The sequence below is a fragment of the Aptenodytes forsteri genome, unplaced genomic scaffold, assembly GCF_000699145.1.
Source record: "Aptenodytes forsteri isolate BGI_AS27 unplaced genomic scaffold, ASM69914v1 Scaffold2, whole genome shotgun sequence".
In the NCBI taxonomy this organism is placed as follows: domain Eukaryota; kingdom Metazoa; phylum Chordata; class Aves; order Sphenisciformes; family Spheniscidae; genus Aptenodytes; species Aptenodytes forsteri.
The window spans coordinates 12,355,775-12,373,176 of NW_008795695.1; the positions used below are offsets into that span (position 1 = coordinate 12,355,775).

Below are 17,402 nucleotides of genomic sequence, written 5' to 3' on the forward strand. Positions count from 1 at the left end.
AACTTTATTGTGATAGCATCCTGGGTTATCAGTCTTAGCACTTTTTCTACATGTGAAATTTGTAGCTGACAGTAAATACGCATGCCCATCATCCAGCATCCAACTGCCTCTTCCATCCAAAGGAGGCTGAATATGCAACAGTTTTCATTAAGTACAGTTACCAGTACCAAAAAGAAATGATAAACAGTAGTCTGTGAAGGCACAAAGCTCAGAGCAGGTGGCCAGAAGAGTGTGGTGAGTCCTGCTGGGCGGCTGGAGCATGATGTGGGTTTTCAGAAGCCCAGTGCACCGCCACTCTCCTCAGGTCTGCAATTCTTCTCTCTGGGAAACAAAACCAGTTATGCATCTATTCAAACACTCATGTTGCCGCCTATTGAACTCTGAAATTGAATGACTTTTTTTCCCCCGCTGTACTAGGGTCACCAAAGGAACCACGGGGCTGCTGGAGCCAGTTCTGCCAGCTGAAGTTCTTCAGAAAAACACACCACCTCGACAGTAGAGGTGAGGTCCGATTCCCGTTGCGTGCACTGTGAACCTGAGCAAATGCCATCAGCTTCTCTCACCACTTTAGTTCACTGGTTCTCAGCCTTACATGAGCTGAGACAGGAACATAAGGCTCATAAAGAAATACGGTAACAGTGGTAGATACTGCATGCATGGGACACATGCATACAGGGAGCTAAGTAGGCTTTGAAGGGGTTTATTTTGTTTCCTCTTAGTTGTTCCATTGCTGGTTTCATTTTTTTTCTTTCTTGCAGGGGTGGGAACCTTCCATGTCTATTCAGATTTAATAGTTGAAGCATAATATTTCTCAGACAGTAATGTATGTAGGTCACTGGTACTCCCCTTAGTGCTATAAACTTTTTGCTTTCTCCCTAGTGGGAGAGCTGTTCAAAATGAAGGCAGCAGAAGTTGTGTTCACAATGTTGGAGAAACATCTTGCTAAATGACATCAACTGATTTTCACCACTTAGTGGAAAGCAATAAAAAACTTTTCTTTGCACTCACAGGAGAGAGCCTTTAGCAAAATGTTTTTATCCTCCTGAAAATCTGAGAGACAGAAGTGTTTTATTCAGGTTTCAAAACTGGAAATGGAGATCAGAAAACACAGATGCCTCCTCTTTGATCATGCCTTACGTTAGATGGTTGGCCCTCACGGGTGAGCTGTTATAAAGCTAACTTCCAGAAAGAAAGCTTTTAAGGGCATGCTGATGGCCAAATTCCTTATCTTGCAATTTTGCATCTCTCGGATCAAAACGGATCTCTTTCCTAACTCCTTCGCTAAGCCATAGCTACGAGAGTTAATTTTGTTTGAAGAAAGCGGAGAAACTTCTGGAAAGACCAAATGAACCCCAGTCCACGTGAGCAATAGCGGGTAAGAGCAGATCAGGACCATTATGCCACAATACAGATCTGTCAGGTGCAAGCCATTCCCTTGGTCCCGTTTTCAAAGGCACACTAGTTCTACTTTCTTTTGCTTTGTTTCAGAGTCCATTAAAATGTGTCCATGTTTCTATGCTGCAGTTGAAAATCCTTTCTAAGAGGATTTCATAAACATTAATTCATCATAAATTGATGAATTAATGTTTATATCTGAAGGATGTCCCTGTGAAAAGTTATAACGTGTTAGCATTTAGCTAAACAGATTTAGCTGCACTTTTTTCCCTTTGATCAATTCTTTATAATGGAGATCTGTGCTTTCATTGGATATGAACTCTTCATCTGAAATGTCTGGGCTTCTGTATCTGCAAATGGATCACAATGATGTATATATTTGGGGGGAAGAAAAAAATGTAATATTAGAGGTCTTAAAGATTTAGAAATGTTACCCTGTCTTCTAGCTTTGTTGAGTGACAGATAGGCATGTGATAGCATAAATCTTCGTGTGTAATATAGGTTGTGAAAACGGCATGCGTCATACAATATACAGATGGGGGGCTGAACTGAAATTGCACTCATAACCTTATTTCGGGCGTTTCCTTGTCTGTGAATGCTTGATATTGGCATTTTGGTTTGAGGAGGAAGTCTCACATATTTCAAAAACGAGATGGGGGCAGGAGTGGTTTCATCATGTGCCATCACAGTGGTACAGGCAGCTGTCGGGGCTGGGGGCTGTATTGCTGGTGCTGGAATAGCATCATTGCTATTTATTCATTCATTCATTCATTCATTCATTCATTCATTCATTCCAGCAAACTGGGTGCTGGAATAGCAGCACTGGCACCACTGTCTGTGAGGACCAGGCTAGATCAGGATGGAACATACACTTTGGTGCTTAGGGTGGCTTTGCCATGAAGCTAAGAAAATGACAATTAAGAGCCTGTGCATAGGTGTCTACCTGTGAGTCACGTGTCTAGGCTCCTACCAGGGCAGTGGAGGACGGTTCACTTGCCTTGCACATACACTATCTAGTGCCACTTGAGGTGTCTTAGTGCACTTTGCCTGACCTCCAGCAGTTGGTCTGGAAGACCTCAGATCTCCCATAGAGCCTTTATTATATCCACCTGAGCTGTCGCAGGGTATCTGAGACATCCCCATGGGGATGGTGGATACAACCCAGAGCTAGCTGCAGATCCTTGCCCTTCTGCAAGGACACCTGTGAGCCAGACAGGACAGCCTCGGGTCTCTAAAATGGCTCTAGATGCCTCTGCTTAGGCAAAAGATCCATGCCTGGGAGTCTACCTGAAGCACAATGACTCTCGCTGCTCAACTGACTGAACCCAGCATCTCTCTGGCAGTACTGGAGGGGTGCTGACAGCAGAGGACCTGGTCTCTGGAGAGTGGGCCACCCTTGGGTCAGGTGAAGGTGGCTGCAGTGTCCCCCACTTCCTTGCCTCTGCTCTCCTCTCCCTCCAGCCAACACCATCTCCCCCCCTCCCCAATTTCTTTGGCTCACTCAGATTCCATTCCCCAGGCTTTTTTGTAGCAGCCTTACAGCTTCAGGTAAAGTCCCCAAGCATCTCTTCCCTTGCCCCCCATCTCCTTACTCAGCCCTTTCATACCTCCCTGCTCCTTGCTCTGCTCCTCCAGGCCCCCTCCCCAGTCACTCCCACGCTCCTCTCCCCTCTCTACCCCTGCCCCGGTGCTCCCCGCATCTCGCTAAGACCCCCGCACCCTGCTCTGCCCGCTCTGCGTGTGGACCTGCCCTGATCCCCAAACGCACCCTCGGGTCGCACGTGTCTGTACGACACAACTCAGCTGTGACAAATATGAGCTAAACCCTGTGTGGCACAGGCAGAGCAAAGCGACAACCAGAGACGGAGAGAGAGGGTAAAACCAGACCTCCATCTGTTCGTGTATCCAGTCCAGGAAGGAGGTGGTTCGGCTGTAGACGCCCGGCTTGTTCTTTTCTGCACAGCCCACTCCGAAGCTGGTAGTCCCCACCAACTTCCAGATACTCGTATCTTCGCAGGCTAAAGGGCCCCCACTATCTCCCTGGAGGATAAAGAATTAAAACAAACGTCAGTGCCACAGAAAAGGAGGGGAACGTCTATTTGGGGGGGGTAGAGGGAGAGGCATAGTCCAGTAATTCAAAGTCTCCCGTTTCTGCTCTGTTCTGGGTCCTGGGAAAAGCATATGTTACAGCAGAAGTTGGAGACTTCTTAGAGATGTGTATTAGATCATATTTTTCTTTCCTCAGTTACAGTACAACAGAAGCAATGCTGAAGCCTGCTGTTAAACAACATTTAGGTGCTGGGGAGCGTGCCTGTCCTGCAGGCAGGGCATCGCTAACCTGCAGTCTCCATGCCATGGTCTTGGTCTCTCACAGCTGCTTCTCTCAAAAAGCTCCTAGCTATTGAGCTGAGCTGAGCCCAGGGTTGCAACAAGAAGCTTGTACCCCACCTCCTTCCCTGCCTGCTCCTGCATGCAGTCTCGCACACTGCTTTTCTGGCCCTTCCCAGACAGGTTGCTAAACAGATTCAACTCAATGGACTCACATCTAAGTACTAAGAACTCTCAATTTATTTTGCTGGGGCAGTTTCCTGCCCTATGAGCTTCAGAGCCAGCACAACAACAGAAGAAAAGGGAATTTGGAACAAGCTTCTCCCTTTGGCGAGTAGGGCTCATTTTGTCACTTGGAGCCGTGTGCTGAGCGTGCTGCCTTTGGGCAGCTCTCCCAGGCATAGTGACGTGCTGGTGCCGGGTACCTTGCTGGGGGGGTTGTGCAAACAGGTGTTTAAATGAAGATCTACGCACCTAATGCCTTTGCTTTGTCCTGTCCCATGCGTAATTGGGACTGAGAAAATCTGGAAACATGAAGTTCCTCCCCAGCTCTTGCTCTTCATCCATGACTAGCTAGGTGAGCCCACATTAGTGTGTATGGGGATGAGACGTGGCACAAGGTGGGCACCATCATGTCGCTGACAGTGACTTTGAATCATCACCACCCTGTGTTGTGAAGGAGCCTCTGATCCATCGCTGCTATGAACCCCTCTCCCCCAGAGACGTTACCAGTCCTCTGAGTTACTCAAACACCTCTCCCTTTCTGCCTTCCCCTGCCTCACTCTACTCTTTCCAAAATCACACGCTTCTGCTTCTCTATCGATATATGCTTTGGCTGATTTTCACCACAGGGTTTCTACACCTTGCAAGTCTCCGAAGCTGCTCACAGTGCAGTGCAGTGCAGCACAATTCAGTGCAGTGCAGAGGCCGCAGCCAGGGCAAAGAAAGGATGGCACCATGCTGTAGCACATGCAAGAAATTAAACAATGTCTTAAGTAAATTTGGCTCCAGCAGATATGGTCCACAGAAGAAATACAAGAAGGGAATTGCAGCATATGAATGCGTGCAGTCAGTGATCAATATTCATGGTAAACAGAGTAAATGGCACAAAACTAAATGTTTGCCCAAGAAAAGCCTGGGAGTGCCTTCTGATAACTTATCACTCATGTTTTTCCATTGCTGCTGTTAAAGAGCACCGTTGCAGTTTGGAAACTTTCATACCTGGCAGGTGTCTACCCCTCCCTTTAGGAAACCGGCACAAAGCATTGAAGGAGTTATGATCCCACCGTAGACATCCCTGTGATTGCAAATTGCATTAGAAATCAGAGGAACACCTGCATAATTCATGGTGTCAGATGTATCACCTGTTAAAAAACAAACAAACAAAAAAAAACACAAAGAAAAAACTACCCTTGAAACTAACCTCTAATTATAAACAGAAAATATTTTAGTATATGAAGAATTGGCAAGCACAGGTGAAAGAAATACGGTTTAAATGACAACATAGAAGTAAGGCAAGTAGGTGTCTCATCATTTACAGAATCCAGTAACTAGTGACTGTAGAGCTGTGGATTATCACAGTATATAGTATAAAGCTGCACATTATGTTTCTACTTCAAACTAGACAATCAATGACAGTAATGAACTTAAAAGCTAGTTGGACACTGTCGTCAATACTAGTGCCAAAATTTGTTTCAAATGTATCGCCTGTTCTGTTAGTCAACAGATCATCTGCAAACATCTGATTTATTTTACAAATATTTATTTTGTTTTATTCAGAGTCTGAATGAATCATGTCTACAAATGGGAGCATTTGCACACTGTCTATTGTCAATTGATAGCTGACTTTTTATGTGGTAAACCTTGCTTTCATTTTTTTCCCACCTTTCGCTATTATCTGTAGGTCAGGTAACATACTGTTCTTGTTCTCTGAACAACGGGAATACGTTAAATGAGACGAATGAAGAATGATAAAAAATAATGACCTGAGAATTCAAGCATTTTCACATGAAAGGGATTAGTATATATTACTGATTAACATGACCTGTGAGTCATGGTAAAAAAAAAAAAGAATTCCCTTTCCTTTGTGACATTATTCACAGATCCAATTTCTACATCATCCAACCTGCCTGAAAATGCATACATGCTTTCTCTGAAAAAATGGATGGTCAATTCTTGCATTCATGCTGTGCTTTCTATGCTTGAAGTTATAAAGGACACAGCCTGTTTGACTGAGGCCGAGTACAACATTGTGGACAGTGTTGCTGTCTACATGCCACTTTCAACCTTTTCACAGTGTACCCATCCATTCCTTGTGATAAGGGTTTGTACAGCACTTTTGCAGTTCAGGGTGAGCATAAAATTTAGGAATATGTCTTCTTTCCCCGCCCAGATATTCCAGAAAATTTAATGTTGAACAATGCTCCAACCAAATCCTGTGTTTACTGTATGTGAAATGTTTTCATGTAGTGCAATCAACAACAGACCATTTAAAATACCTCCTTCCACAGTTGCTCCCCATCCTGATACCCAACACATTTTCCCTTCTGGGAACTGTTCACCAAAATTAGGCAGACAAATTGGCTCTATGTGACCTATTTAAAAGAAAAGAGAGAGAATTGCTTTTAAAATTTGGAAAAAAATTGTATGCCTCAGTAAAACTTGAGGATTTGGCTTGCAGTGAACTTGTTATGAACGCCGCCCACTCCCCACATAAATAGCCTGGCAGTTCTGCAGGTCTTTTGTCTTATGGCCAATACCATAGGTTTGAAACAATACCTACACCAGGCCTAATTATTTTCAAGTATGAAGCAACAGAAGGAGGTGTTGGCAGGTCAATAAACTGAAGAATGAGCAAACAAGAAATGCATTGCGTACGCAGCTGACGGGCAGATCAGAGGCCCCACGGCATGCTGCTTGGGCAGAGAAATGGCCTTGGCTAACCACGGCACGACTGCATGGCACCTCCTAACAGGTTTTGTGCAGCGGCACATACAAAGAGCCGTGCGTGCACATCTGTGCGGAGCCATTACTGTTCTTGACAGCCTCCCAAACTTATTCCCGAGCAAAAGAAAACATCACTAGCTGAGATATAAACCAGAACAAAACCAAGCTTAATTTTCATTCGAAGTGGAAGTTTAAAGTATTTCAAGAAAATTGATTTAGGAACTGAAAATCTAGATGCATCAGAGAGAGCCAGCTCCCCTTTGCGGAGAGCTCACAGTGATTAGGAGGTATTGGCAGGTGATCAGTTAAATTCATACGATATTATTATACATTATTTCAATTCACTAACTGTGTCAGCTGTAGGTAGCATCCTGCTGAGAAAATAAAAGTAGTTTTAATTTAAAACCATCGTTATATTTGAATTGCCTTTTCTTCTCTTTGAAATTTGAGCTTTGGACACTGCTGGATCTCCCTATACTCACAGAAGGGACATGATAAAAATCTCTGTGACCTCCAAGTAAAATGAGGTGGGGCGTTTGTTTTAGATAGGAAAAATATTTAGAAAGAATAAAGTTAATGTTTGCCTATTATTAAATGCCTTCAGTAAGCCAATACCAGAATGGACTGGGAACATTTTGCAGAGCCCTGTGACCACGCTGTTGCTCTCCGTGCCTGGATATCGAGTACAGAGTTCCTGATACTGAGGCCGGGGGGTTTCTGCCAGTGTGGTATGAACAGGGATCGCTGCCTTGCCATCACAGCAGCAGGCTGGCTACATCTACACTGCACATCTCTCATTGCTTTTAGAGGCGGTGGGGATGCACTCGACTGTCCTGGGTCAGGCATAGGGTGCCAACAGAAATTTCCCTGTCTGTACTAGGAAAGACCCTTCTCACTTTTAGCTAGAAAGGTGAGAAAGTCAAGTGAAAGCTAATAGAAAGAATTACCATTGAGAGCAAGCGGTGCTGCCAGTTTCATCAGTGCTATATCATTTCCCATTGTCTTGGGTTTATAATTTCGATGGTATATAATTTTTTCCACTGAATATGGGTGAACCTGGGTGTCTTGCTGAGTCACAAAACCAACCTGCACACTCCATGAGCTTGGCAAGTACAGGCTGAAACGAAGAGGTAGGAGAGAATGAAAAACCTTCAAGAAAACCCTCAGGTTTTCTAATTGTCTCCTGAGCTTATGAACCACATAAAACTACAGGCCAATAGCTACAGTCTGCTGTACTTGCTTACCTATCTATTAATATTGGCTATGTTTTGTGTCTAATTTCAAAAAATATAGAAAGGGTGACTAATCTTAGTAACACACTGCGTCACCGGTATATTTCCTGTGCAGCTTTCCACAAATATATGAGAGTTTTGCATTGGCCTGCTTGTCTGTTCTCCTGTGTGACCCCGCAGCAGTTGATGCTGCTGCCTGGCATACCTGTGCTCAGCCACTGGGCTAGCTCAGCGGCCCTCGTGGCAAGGCGTTTTCAAGGGAGAGGCTTTCCTTCTAGAAGGTGCTTCTGCCCCCGGTTCACGAGCAGCCACATCTTTCAGCCTCCAGCACACGAGCAGCTCCTCTTCTCTTGGCTTCAGCCCACCGGGCTAGCAGTGTGTTAGCGGGAGTGCTGGGAAAAGGCTCCAGGGATGTGGGTTGTCTTGCCAGCTCCCATCCCCATCAGCCTTTGAACACACCACAACCAACTGGCTTGTGGGGGACAGAGCTAAGAACAAAAGTCCTAAAATGCTTAATTCCTAAGTAACTATTTTTATGGCAACACAGGACTCTAAACAGGATCTAGGAGTGGGATTTGTCTGTCCCTTCTCTCCACTGAGCATAAAAGGATCCTACAGGACTTGCTCAGAAGCAGGCATCCGTGTTCTGGGTGCCTAAAAGTGGTCAGACAAATCCCATCTTAGCTGTCTAAATGTCTTTGGTGAAAGTGGCCTGGAGTTTGTAAGAGTGAGAAGAGCTCTCCTGCACTATTAGCAACAAACAAGGCTGCAAAACCAGACAATTCATTATAAATAAGAGAGAGGGCTATGTTTATAATTACACAAAGCAGAGGAGTTTAGCTCCTCTGTTGCTAACTGTTTAGCATCTATTTACAACTCAAAGACTACTTGAACAGCATAAAAAGGAGCAGTGAGTATGTGGTAAAGGGCACTAAGCACAGTACAACTCACTAACTACCACTGATTGATCCTGTCAACTTGAAAAGGATCCTGTAATTTATTTTGGAGCTCCAGTGTACCAGAGCAGCCAAGTACAAATTCCTCCTGAGCTGTTAACTCACATGCAATGTACAGAAATTGCAGATCGGGATACCTAAAATCTAGCACTTAAATGTTGTTTTAAGTTGATTTCCCAGGAAGCTGGGAGTGCCCAGAATATCTGAAAACTGGGGCCCCTGGTTTGGACCACTTCTTGGGGAGACTTTTTTCAATAAAGACTTGCACTTGTGCAAGAAGAGAGAGAGATGGTTTCAATGTTACGGAGCAAGCCCATGAAACAAGGATAACCCACTTTCTCCTGCAGTTTATTTTTAAGAAAAAGCATGGTGCTTTAGCCCTCCTCTGTAGTGGCCCCACACACAGACCTGATGCAAGAGGGGTCAGTGGACACCCCGAGCAAGAGGATTCAGGGACTTACTCGTAGACGCAGTGGGCGGCCGTGATGATCCAGCGCGGAGTGATGACGGACCCTCCGCAGAGGTGGTGCCCGTGGAACTGCAGGCTGACCTGCCAGGGCCACTGCTGGGGGGAGGATGCGTTGCCCCCCACGATCCGTGGCCCGTAGCTGGCCCGCGTCCCGCACACTGCCAGAAAGCAAAGGTTATGGTCTGCGGAGGAAATTAAGGCATATTCTTGGTCACCTTCACCCCCTCTACTCCCCGCCTTGCTGAGGCTGGGAGGTCTCTGCAGCAGGACCGTCCCCCTCCCCATGGCCCACATCTTGGGCTGTGGCTGCCCTCAGAGGTTTCTCCTCCTCCCCCCCACCCCCCCAGCATTGTGTGTGGTGGTCACCTTCACCCCCTCTACTCCCCGCCTTGCTGAGGCTGGGAGGTCTCTGCAGCAGGACCGTCCCCCTCCCCATGGCCCACATCTCGGGCTGTGGCTGCCCTCTCAGAGGTTTCCTCTCTCCCATCCCTGCAGCATTGTGCCTGGCAGTCGGTATGGGGGGCTGTGGGGCTCACATCTTCTCCCCTGCAGACATAGTGCTCAGCTGAGCTGTAACACCCGTTCTGCCCTCCTTAAATGCACAGGGTCCCAGGGGCCCACATAGTCAGCCTGAAGCATCTCCTCTCCCCTGGTGATTATTTTGCTGTTGGTTTTTGACTTTTCACATCCCAATCTGAAAACTAGCTGACATGGAGAGGTGTGGGATGAAAGTTCAAATGTTAAGACAGAATTTCCCTTTCCCCGCTGAGATGGCAAAGAGTTGGAATTACAGTATCAGTCCGTGGACTCAACTCACAATCCTTAAACGTCTACTTTCTACTGTGATTCTCACCAAAACGCTCCTGCTACCTGATGCTCCCAATCTGCCCTCCCAGCCTATTCTCACTTTCTGGAATTCTTTTAAATTTTATATAAGAAATGTATTTTTTGTATACTGTCTATGCCCTGAGTACACAATTCCTCCCAACTCTTGCCATGCAGTGGATGAAGAAGGACAGTTTCTGATTTTATTTTCACTTTTCCTGATTCTTACCCAAACATTTTAAGATGATCACATTGCCAGAAGTGCATTCCTCTCTAAGGTGAAAAGACAGTGCAGTATTAGTTCCAATTCGCAAACACTGGGTGTTTTTTCAATATTGTGTCATCTTCCTGTACAGCTATGTGCACATAAATGTAAGTAACTCATATACTGAAAGAGGTACAAAGTCATGTACTCATCCAATCTACTTAGAGCACTTAGCTGAAATACTTGAGTTAGGAGCTTAGACACCATCAGGACCCTACAGAACATATGCTGCCCTGCTGAAGAGTGGTTCACTCTTCTGCGACGGGAGGCTTATCAGTGATTTTCAACATGTAAGCTGTAGTCTCCTTGGATCCATAGCTAACTTCTCAGTGAAAGGTAACTAAGAAAAACAAGCAACTGTCAGGAGGAAGAAATGGACCATAAAGGGTTCATAAGCCCACTGAGAAATACCTAGGGATCTGTAAACTGAAACAAACTGCTTCACAATGGAAAAAGATAAGTGCCTCGTGTCTATCCATTTGCAAAAAAGGTATCATGGGACAAACAGGCCTTTCAAATAGCTCATTTTAAAGCTTTTGTTGATTTAAACGGGCCTTGGAACAGGCTTTTAATTCTTATTCCAGCCAGACTGCTACTGAACCTTGGTCTATGACGCATAACAACACCAACCACTTAGGAAGCACTACATGCCTGAAAAAATAGGCAACAATCTCAAACTATTAGTAATTCTCCTTCTATTGATTGCTCTCTTTCTGTCAGGATGAACAAGCTGAGGCATACCTGAGGTTGGTTGCGTTGTGCAGGGATGTCACTTGATCAGCTGATAACCAGTGGCTGAGGGATACGAAATGTCTTTGAAACTGTTTTTCGACTGCAGCCACGGGCAGGTAACCTGAACTCACATAACTGCAAATAAACCATAAACACAGCTTCCTCAGACAGCATTTCAGTAATCTGTTTAAATAATTCAGTGGTTCTGCTAATGAAAACCCAGTGTAGCAACCATAATAATCGGATTCTGACACTTGATAAAGAAATCCTATCCTCCCCAAGATATGCTTCTTATAACATGCACGTATTTTTGCCATCATCATGTGTGGAAGTCACACATGCTGAGAGGCATTTAACTGGCAGAGAAAGTAAATTTTAATTCTAATATTGCAATAAAGCTTTTATTGTAACTGGTTGGCACATTTCCTGAAGCACTAAAAAGCTCATTGTCTCCTTTTTCTAGAGTTATGTTTTGCAGCGGGGAGGATGAATAATTTGTAATTTTTTCTTGTCTTTTTTGTTGAACAATTGAGATGTATTTTTTCCTAAAGGCAACAAGAATTTATTCAAAAAAGCTTTATACTGCTAACTATAATGTGCAGAAATCAGAATGACACCATTGTAAGAAATAACAGAGCTTCATTGCAAGTCACAACTTCAAACTCTTTCTCAATTGTGTAAAAGTTCGTGACAGAAATGGTGCTTTTTCAGGAATTGGATCAATCCAGTAAGAACCACCTCACCAGGTTCTTCTCTAATTGTGAGGTGGACCTTAATTCCTAACAGATGTCATGACATGAATTGTGTATACAATTTTCCTCCAGAGGAAGTAAAAGAAATGGAAAATGCTCCTATGTTTTTAGTGCCTCTCTGACAGGCTGTAAGTTACTAGAGAGACAAATAGGATTCAGGCACCTGCACCCCGTAGGGAAGATTTAACCAACCCATTGTATTTAGCCATCATCCAGGATTTTTAGCAGCAATAAATGGTATTTACAGAGCACAAGTATTCAGGACTATTTCCCACATCATCCCAAATCTCCTCAACCATATCATTCACAAAGGTGGATTGTTAAGTCCTTTTTTCTTTTAAAGCACAGACTAATACAAGGTTTCATTAGTAAGATTGAAAACCTCAGAGTTTGTTCAAAATGCCAAATAAAGTTTCTTGCATTTTGTGTTCACACCTTGAGAAACCCAGGTGTTTGCAGGTAGTATTTCCATACTCCGCTTTCCAGTCGTCAGAGCAGACCGTTCGCCAGGATCCAGAAGTGAACACTTGTAGCACTGCTTTCTTGCCACTCAACCTGACTTTGAGATTCAGGAGAAGAAAAGCCTGAGTGAGTTGTGAAGAAGAACCACCAGGTACACAACAGGTACACAGCAGCGTCAGTGCACCACTGTGGCATCCGCATTTCTCAGCTCACTGAGTTTTTACTACTTGTCTTTTTCATCACTTGGATCCTTTGACAGAATTTTCTGTGCTTTTTTTTTTCCCCCTTAAGGAAGGGAACCAAGGTACGCCGAGCTAGAACAGCCAGAAGAAAAAAGGCTGTGCTCATGGGCATGAAGAGGGGATGCTAGCTCTAATACAGATGGAGAAAGCTGCCTTGCCCTCCAGTGAGCCTAAGCAAGTCTTGCTGATTGCAGTGAGTTGGAACTGCAGATGCTTGGTACCAAGGAAACCTACGATCGAGATAAGTGATGAAGGGTGGTTGGCACCTCCTGTGCTGCACAGCACAGTCAGAGAGGTGGATGCACTTGCACCCAGCTGCCCCTGGGCTCCCATGGAGTTTCCTACCTGCTTCCCTCTGCTGAAATGGGGCTGCCGTGCCTGGGCTGATGAGTGTGTAAAGGCTGGAGAGAGGAGAGATGCACAGGTTGGGACCTCGGCTCTCAAGGACTCCCTCCCCACACCAGCCTGGCTCTGCTCAGCACAGCCCTTCCTCGTGGGTGGCTCTTCAACGCCAGCCTTGCCGCAGGGCTGAGCCGCCCTGTGGAGCTAGCACTGCTGCAAGCTGTGCTGCCTCCAGCCAAGAGACCGATGGGGAAATACTGCAGGAGGCCCAGGTACAGAGCCATCACCCACGGTCCCTTCATCCTGCACATCGCCATGTCCTCCTCACCCCTGCACCCCGCACCACAGCCACTGCTGGGGTGCAGAGCCCTGGATGAGCAGGAGACACCCGGACCTGGGAAAGGGCATGTCTACATGGTCTTCCCTGGGAGAAGGGAGGCCACGCATATGGGTCACTGCTGGAGAGGGGGTTCCCACAGGTGCCCATGGGCCAGTGTTACAGCATTGCAGAGGCAGACAAGAAAAGCAGGCGTATTGCCCACAGGCTCCACAGAGGCCTGAAGCCTCCCTGGGGAAAACACGCCAAAGGTTGAAAGCACTGTGCGGGGCTAGCTGGGGCCAAAAGCTCATGGTTCTTGTCATTCCTCAGATTGCACAGAGGGAAAGCTGTGCTGCCTCCTTACCTGTAGGTACAGGAGTCAGAATTGCAAGTGCACTGATCTAAAAATCAGTTATTCTGTTTACTAATATTAGAGTCCTTTCCCTCCAGTGGCTGCAAACACCACAGTCATCTTCCATAGCACAGGACAGGGAGGGACCATTTAACGACCCTGTGATGCCCAAAACCACTACAGAGAGAAACTCGGACACGGGGGCATACATTTCACACATGAAGCAGCAAACTCCGCGGTACTCAATGCACGAAAGGCAGTGCTGATCTCTCCCGTTCCCACGTCCCTTAAGATAATAATAGGCTTTTGCAATTTTCAAAACCAACACAGTGCAACTGTGTGCCAATGAATACCAAGAGTGCTGTATATACACACCATAATGCAGTGATGCTATACCTTGCAGGCAGGTGAAATGCTAGCAGTCAAATAGCATCTAGACTTCTAATGGAGAAACATGCCCGATATGGCGGGGCAATAGTCAGCAATCATCACATCTATCTTAAGAGCAGTTTGATTTCTCATAAACTGTAAATCAGTACCTCAGAGAGATTGCTCCTCTGAGGTGGTGATTTAGATAATCCATCAGTCTCTATCTTTCTTGTCTCACCCAAACTCTTTACAACATGCATTTCTTGATAACATGCCAGATGCTACAGGAGGAGGTAGGAGGGATTTATAATCAAATTTAAATTACCACATCCGTACTCATCCTCCCCTTCTTTACAGTTGAAGACACCATTGCACCTGGCTGATTTCTGGATACACTTAAAGGATGATCGGCAGCGAAACTTCCCAATGCAGTTGTATTGGACTAACAAGAATAGAAGAAAACAGGGTGATGAAAACACACTTGGATATTAATTTAACACTTCTGACTTCCATTATCTGGCCAGATTTCTGTCTTGCTAAGGAAAAGACAACTCCTGTACTCTAGGAACTTTTGAAATACAACCTGGAGGTTGCTACATGGTGCTGCTAAACTCATGCATTAGTAATGACTTGTAGGATGAGTCAGCCTTGCTGTCTGTGCTGACTCCTTCCCAGCTCCCTTTACCCAATTTATGTTTCACTCCAGGGCGAGTTTCTGCCTGGTGCCTCAGCCCTTCAGCAGCAACGCAAGGAGACCCTTGCAAAATATGGCCAGTGCACTCTCTTCCTGAGGGGATGCCTCAACCTCTCGCAAGCTTATCCCTGTTGCAGGTGTGAAGGCACTGCTTTAGCATCAACATATTTGGCAGCTAGACCTGGGCAGGTCACACTTCCCAGTCGCAACTAAACTCATTCTGCGTTTTCTTTTCCTTTGTAGAATTTGTTTGTGATAGGGGAAAGTTCTTTAATTCTTTGAAAACAGACTTAGAGAAGTGAATTACAGGACAAAAATATGGTGTGTGCTGCCTGAAGCCTCCCCCAGTTTCTAAACTCTTAGCTCATCACCCAAGAGGAATCGGTGAAGTTTTACTAGAGAAAGGTTTCCTGGAGTTGCGGGTTCCCCAGTGTTGTAAATATTACACCAATCCTCTCACGAGTGCCAGATCTATTTTATCCCTACGTGTAAATAAAATTTAAAGCCATTACATCAACAAGATTTTTTACTTCAGCAAACAAGCCACAGTAGCAGTTTAATTCCATTCTAAGCAAAAGGCTCATGAAAAATTAAGTATTTGAATGGTTAAGCGAGAACTTAATGAATAACTAATTGTACTCACCACCCAGGCCAATGGCAACTGTTAGGATTACTGCAAGGAATAAACCACAGATATAAGGGAAGTATTTTAGGGAGGTAAAAACATGGCACATCGAAGGTGGTTCGATATCTCCTAGAAACCAAACAGAGAGAACAGATTCTGTGAAGTTAAACCAGCTTGAGTTTGCAGTGAAAAAGATTTATCTAACATTAAACTAGATGGCAGTAGTAACCCCTGCATACACTTCATGAGCTGACCTGACCTGGAGCAGTTCGGATCCCCTGGCTCAGGGGCTGAGAAGGCTCCAAGTGCTTTGGAGCTGGCTGGTGCTCTCAGACACCCCTTCAGCATTTGCCTCACGAGGGGTCTGAATTGTGCCCTTACAGAGCACCTGGCCTGTCCTCAGTGCAAACAAGAATATGAGCTCTAAATTTTTATTTTCGTGGCCTACATCACACTGCAAGCTTTAGAAGTATAAGAGCACCTCTCCTGAAAACGTGAGTCCTGGAATAAAAATGAAATTCAGACCTGTTTTGTTTGTGTAATCAAACCTGTGTGCAGGGTACAGGTATACTCTCTGAAGACTTCAGAAAGCTTAAGTGGACTAATAAATTTTTTCGGTGGAAGTAGCAAGGAACGGACTCGTTTGAGTGTCCTCCTTACAACCGTTTCTGTCTGTCCTGACTCTTGCCGGTACCAAGCCCACGGTCCCAGTGCTCCCTCCAGCCATAGCCCCAGCTGGACGCAGCTCTGAGCACTGTGTCTGGGACAACGGAAATCCTGGGACGAGGCCGGAGGCCACATAGCTCTGCCTTGTGCACCGGGGAGCTAAGTCCCATGCTCAATGCATTCCTCCAGAGTTGGGGTAACAGAGGCACAGAAACAAGTAAGAGGAGCCTAAAGATTCGAACAGGAGCAGGGATATTGGAAAAAGGCAGGACTAGCTAGCAAACAGGTGTTCAAGACAAGAAGGAGGAAAGTCGCTGGTCCTTTTGGACCTGGAAGCAAGGTTAACTGAAAATGATAGAAAGCTAGATTTGCAAAAAGCAGGACCCCTAAACTAGTCTTGAAAAATGTGGGAAGAGGTGATCTGTTCAAAGTTTTGCTATAAAGACAAGGAGAGAACTGAGCAATAGCTCAAGGCTGAGTTTTGAGTTTTCAAGGAAAAAAGGTGCATCTAAAGTTAAAATATACATCAGCAGTTATTGCTGAATACATTTCATGAGCTGGACCAGTCCTGCTCACCAACCACCTCCACAGCTGACCTCAACTTAGTGGTATTGTCAATATGGAAGACAACAACAGATTCCACTGAAAATAATGAACGCTTCACTTGTTTCAAATGCATTCTGATATACAAAAGGCAAACTATGGGAAAATAGCACACACAGCTCTGTCACAGGTACACACAGGAACTGGCAGAATTTTGTCTTCATTTTTAATTCATGCAGCTCTTCACCCCCTTATTTTTCAAGCTTTGAATTTGAGATTGGCAGACACTTACAATCAGTCAAGGATGAGGAGTGTCTCCCAGTGCTTATAGACTCACAAGTAAATCCCAGCCTATATAGACTCTCTCAGCAGCAGCTGAGTAACTGCTTTTGGCAATGGAGTTGGTGTCTGGTATGCCAAAAATCTTAGACAGCTGTAGTAGCTAATGGACTGGAAAATTAAATTACTCTATCTTCATCTTTGATGCTCAGCCTGCCTCTGTTGAAGTTAATGGTTATTTTTGCTGTGAAACCTATGGGAAGTAGCAAACGTGCATGCTATTCCTCCAAGGCTGCTGTATTGTATATTCAGTTTTTTAATGGACCAATTTCCAGGTTGGTAAAATTTCAAATATGCCAGTCAAAAATGTGTCTGAAAAGTGTGGGCAAATATTTGCTATGTGGCTGAAGTGTGTGAATAATCTGTGAAAAATGCTTGCGTATGCAAGTGTGCTGGTCTTGGCTGGGATAGAGTTAATTTTCTTCAGAGTAGCTCATATGGGGCTATGTTTTGGATTTGTGCTGAAAACAGTGTTGATAACACAGGGATGTTTTAGTTGTTGCTGAGCAGCGCTTACACAGAGTCAAGGCCTTTTCTGCTTCTCACACC

The 17,402-nt window shown here is 45.1% G+C and overlaps 1 protein-coding gene across 1 annotated transcript in view; it reads right to left on the bottom strand.

The window, feature by feature from the left end:
* Window positions 1-300: 300 nt before the first annotated feature.
* TMPRSS3 (transmembrane protease, serine 3) overlaps window positions 301-17,402 on the bottom strand; it is a 21,258-nt gene continuing 4,156 nt past the window's right edge. The window contains exons 3-13 of the mRNA XM_009283001.1: window positions 15,324-15,434; window positions 14,312-14,428; window positions 12,336-12,459; window positions 11,158-11,283; window positions 10,381-10,424; window positions 9,319-9,484; window positions 7,617-7,786; window positions 6,222-6,317; window positions 4,945-5,087; window positions 3,283-3,435; window positions 301-321 (exon numbers count right to left, since the gene is read on the bottom strand). Coding sequence (XP_009281276.1) covers window positions 301-321; window positions 3,283-3,435; window positions 4,945-5,087; window positions 6,222-6,317; window positions 7,617-7,786; window positions 9,319-9,484; window positions 10,381-10,424; window positions 11,158-11,283; window positions 12,336-12,459; window positions 14,312-14,428; window positions 15,324-15,434 — 1,271 coding nt within the window. The remainder of the gene's footprint in view (window positions 322-3,282; window positions 3,436-4,944; window positions 5,088-6,221; window positions 6,318-7,616; window positions 7,787-9,318; window positions 9,485-10,380; window positions 10,425-11,157; window positions 11,284-12,335; window positions 12,460-14,311; window positions 14,429-15,323; window positions 15,435-17,402) is intronic.